This window comes from Nelumbo nucifera, chromosome 1 (assembly GCF_055504915.1).
Source record: "Nelumbo nucifera cultivar China Antique chromosome 1, China Antique-T2T, whole genome shotgun sequence".
Classification (NCBI taxonomy): domain Eukaryota; kingdom Viridiplantae; phylum Streptophyta; class Magnoliopsida; order Proteales; family Nelumbonaceae; genus Nelumbo; species Nelumbo nucifera.
Window position 1 is genome coordinate 127,115,051 of NC_142649.1, and position 4,248 is coordinate 127,119,298.

Below are 4,248 nucleotides of genomic sequence, written 5' to 3' on the forward strand. Positions count from 1 at the left end.
ATTAAATAACTAGAACTTGATAAAAGAAAAGAAAAAAAAAGAAAACACAAGTGGCGGAGATCCTGGGGAGTTGCAGTCCTGGGAACCAGTTTATTGATCCGGTGTTCAACGACGTCAAACTAACCCTGAGCTCCTCCGGGACCATATCTTTTTGACAAAATCAAAATTTCAATTTTCTATTCGCTCTGGTTGGGGTTGGACCTTAGAATCCACTTCGCTTGTTGGAACAACACCTCTCTGGTCGGAGGTCAAGGCAGCAAAGGTCATCAGATCCTTCTATTCCAAATTTTGTTTGATCCCCACCACAATAATGTTTCAGATGTGGTCTCGTTCGATGTTGGGGGTTTATCTTGTTTGGAGTACTTGGAAGTGGCTCCATGCATGGTTCGAAGACAAAGAGGAGAAGGTGGCTTTGCTCTTGTCGCAGTTTCATTTAGAGGGAGTTAGTGCAGGTAGGCCTAAAGGGCAGAGATTGGGGCTTCCATCCACCGGGGATGTCCGGTGGCCATCTCAATCACCTTACACCCAAGAGCTTACACGTTGGTAGGGAATCCTTGTTCATCCCACAAGCATCTCGACAATAGATATCTGGTTTATCAAAGATGAACAAAGGGTAATATTGGGTTTTACATCATTTGATGTCACGTGTATATATATTTTAATGGAACATTAACGGACTTTAATAACAGAGGTATAGGTATAGCCAGTCAATTGTCAGAAACACTAGGAATAGTCTACGACACTAGTTCAATAGTAAAGATGCAATTTGTCAATTAACTAAACAATAAAGATAATTTAAGAAATTTTTAGGGAAATTTGTCCTAAAAAGATAAAGAAAAAATTTGAAAGGGTTCCGACCGGACTGGTGGAGATCACCAAAAATTATCAAAACAGTATGACGAGGCGCCTCAGTCATGGGCCGACCCTACATGATGTCGACTACACAACCCCCAACCTCACCCACCACAATATGAGATCGATTCTATTCTTACAGAATATTCTCTCTCTCTCTCTCTCTCTCTCCATTTAAGTTTCTTGGCATGCTACTTTACAGTTAGACTTTCAGCCTCCCACCACCAACCTCGCAAGACCATTTCCACTTATCCCATCTAACCCACATTTTAAGATAATTAACAACCAATCAAACACTAAAAAATTGAAATCAAATGATTTTATCAACCTCAATTAACACACATATATATAAAAGGAAAAATTACATGGGCGATGATGAAACTGATAAAAAAAATTCAGATGGCTGAGGATGTTTCAGACTATTGATGAACAACCGACGCTTGTCGATGTGTTCTGGTGCGGTACCAAGCTATCTACGTACACCGGCAGCCCGAGATTCATTAGGCTTTAAAGCGGCTATATCTTTGCTTTCCTGTGGAAGAGGAGGGGGCACGGCAAAGGAGGAGAGGTCCTTCATCTTCTCACTGTTGGGTAGGAAGTATGGTGTGGAGTTGGGTTCCCTTGGCTTTGATTGGGCCCCTTGTAAGGGCACCCTCTCTACGATTTGCTTCCTCAGTATGTCATGGAGTCTCCCAAACAACTTCTGCTTCACTGTCTCGAATGCTCTGTCAAGATTCTCGATCTGTGACATGTATATGATGTATTAATACACTATTAGATCATATTTGAACTGCCTAATTAGCTCATTAACTAATAAAACCACGTATGACCCTATAATGATTTAAGGGTATTTGTGTTTTTTCACATGAGAGTGATTTAATGGTTACACCACCTCACACCTCACATTGTAAATTCATGTATTGACTTGGCTGTATACAAAATTAATTTTGGTTATACATAAAGGGTAAAACGTGCTAATGGTGACTTATTACCAAATTATTTCAACTATTTTGTTGTGGGTTTGGCAAAGCTGGAAGGTCCAAGTCGTCTCTTTTTACTTGGTCATAATTTCAGTGCTTGCAACTTAAATATATATATATATATATATTCAGATTAGTGATTACAAAGGGGGCCTACCAAAGGTTAGCAGCCATCCCACCACAATTCCAAAATAATTGCAAATTGTAATATAAAGTTATCTCATAGGTTTCAATTTCAACCCTTGGAATCATTCAATTCAATTAAGAAATAACACTATAGTATTAATTAAAGTTTATTTGGTCAAATGGTCTAAGTATTCAATCCTTATCCCATTGTAAGAGTGGATTTTTATTTGTCCAAACGTTGAACAATTTCTTTACTGAAATACATGATAAATATATGAGAAAACATCAAGTAGCTTTGGTAGACTTGCCTGCTCAGTGGCGTTTACGTTGTACATGAAGAGCCCGTAGTAGAGATCGAAGCTATCACTCACAGTGTTTTCGGTCTGCATGAGAGTTGAGAGAGAAAGACAATCAGCACAAAAATTACATCAATACTGGAGCATTTTTTACCTTTATAAAGTAATTGATCAAATGGGTCTTAATTAGTAGAATTACCAGTTGTAAGAGTGTTTCATATCCCTTAGTGTTAATGGGTGTAGACTCCAAGTTCAGATGTGATAAGATCCTGAAGCAAATGAAAAATATTAAGATGACTCATTAATTCTTTTAAGTCTCAATATGTAATCAAGAGTGTGGTTCAAATTATCAAACAGTTTGTCAGCACTTTTTTCAGTTAAAATCACTAGCTACCTTCCAATGGTGTGGGTGATGAATTGGCTGCCTGCGGCATGGCGATCGTGTTCTTCGCAGGACATTTCGACCATTCGGCATCCCTGAAAATGAAAGAAAAGACCCTTCATTAATTAATTGGTGACGCTTGATTTGCCCAGAAAAATGCCATTAATTAATCTGATTAGACATTTTTGACCAATAAAAGATGTAATTGGTCGAATGGATAGGATTCTCCAACTTTCTCTTGGCCTTCCTTTGTTGACAATGACCAGGTCAAGAAAAAATCGACCGCGTTAAGGAAAAATGGAACTATGTTTTTTCTTCGTAGAATTACCAACCTCTTGCTCGAAGATGCTTAGGAACTGATCGCATTTCCGCTCCTGTGGAGTGTTTCCGGCAATCCGGACCTTGTCGTAGACGAACGGCAGCTTTGCCCACCCATGCATCCCACTCTCCGGTCCGAACATGGGATGTGTACAAACAATCCCGAATTCCGGTGGAAGCACCTGAAAGCAATTAAGAATTAATTCACTTAAGTAATGATTATGTTGATGAGTCAAAGTACCAAACAAATTAAACAACCAAATCTCAGCTCAAGTGGGTACCTCCAATAACAGATTTCTTGGGAACTGTTTGACTGATAAGACATCGGCGAAGATGGTATCAGGCCTCAGCTTGTGCATTGGGATAGTTCGGACCACAGTCTCGGTCGACAAAATAGAACTGCAAATTAGTATCACATCTGGCTGCTGTTCACATAACTGATCCATGTTTCTGTTGTCATCAAAATAAAAGTGTTTGATATTAGCTAGTCTGGTGCCAGCTTAAATCCATTAGTTCTCCCGTCGAAATGTTTAAAAGAGTGCAGGCAACATAAAGCAATCAATCAGACTCACCTGAAAAACTCGATCCCATGTTCTTCACAGTACTCGGAGTAATCGGAACGGGATGTTGCCAAGACGTTGTGCCCTTGTCGCCTGAGCCCCTTGGCGATGAACTGACCGAAGTTTCCGAACCCAACAATTCCAACCCGGAGAGGATCCTCCGGCTCGGCTTTGGGGGCCATGGATGGCTCGGAGATGGAACAATGGACGTGGTTCAAGATGTGGGCACGTCTCAGGGGAGCGGCTTGCAGTTGTAGTCCAGCTTTACCGAAAGAAGAGGAGCTTGATTTGTGAGGAATACTGAGGTGGTGGTTATTGGTGAAGGTGGTTTCGACTGCGGGAGGCAAATTTGGCCGGATTTGGGGTTTGCAGTGGCAGAGGTGGTGGAGAGAGGCTGCCATATTCCTTCCCTTACGCTTGCCAATGAAGAGTCAAAGATTCGGACTGGTCTCCTCCTCCTCTGAGCTCTGGCTTCTTCTTCCCAGGCACAAAGCTTCAGAGGTTGAGGTTCGAGGACATGCCTTGGAAGAGAGGATGATATTTATATAGAATAAGCTTGTTCTGCATTTACTTAAATATCCTCGACCTTTCTGGAGAACTACAGAATGCAACGGGCTTCCTAATTAGCGATGAATGATATTAAAAGATGGGGGAAACTTGTACGAAAATGTGATAAAATGGAGCTTGGAGATATGTTATACGACAAAGGTAGTTGCACAGTTGCACGAAATAGT

The 4,248-nt window shown here is 40.8% G+C and overlaps 1 protein-coding gene across 1 annotated transcript; it reads right to left on the reverse strand.

Annotated features, from left to right (window-relative positions):
- Window positions 1-1,156: 1,156 nt before the first annotated feature.
- LOC104613112 (arogenate dehydrogenase 2, chloroplastic-like) lies at window positions 1,157-4,040 on the reverse strand. The gene is made up of 7 exons (XM_010280811.3): window positions 3,527-4,040; window positions 3,236-3,404; window positions 2,969-3,136; window positions 2,649-2,731; window positions 2,454-2,523; window positions 2,267-2,341; window positions 1,157-1,594 (listed from the first exon to the last, which is right to left on the reverse strand). The coding sequence occupies exons 1-7, from the start codon at window positions 3,913-3,915 to the stop codon at window positions 1,322-1,324; spliced, it is 1,227 nt and encodes a 408-aa protein (XP_010279113.1). The 5' UTR covers window positions 3,916-4,040; the 3' UTR covers window positions 1,157-1,321.
- Between the last annotated feature and the right edge of the window lie 208 nt (window positions 4,041-4,248).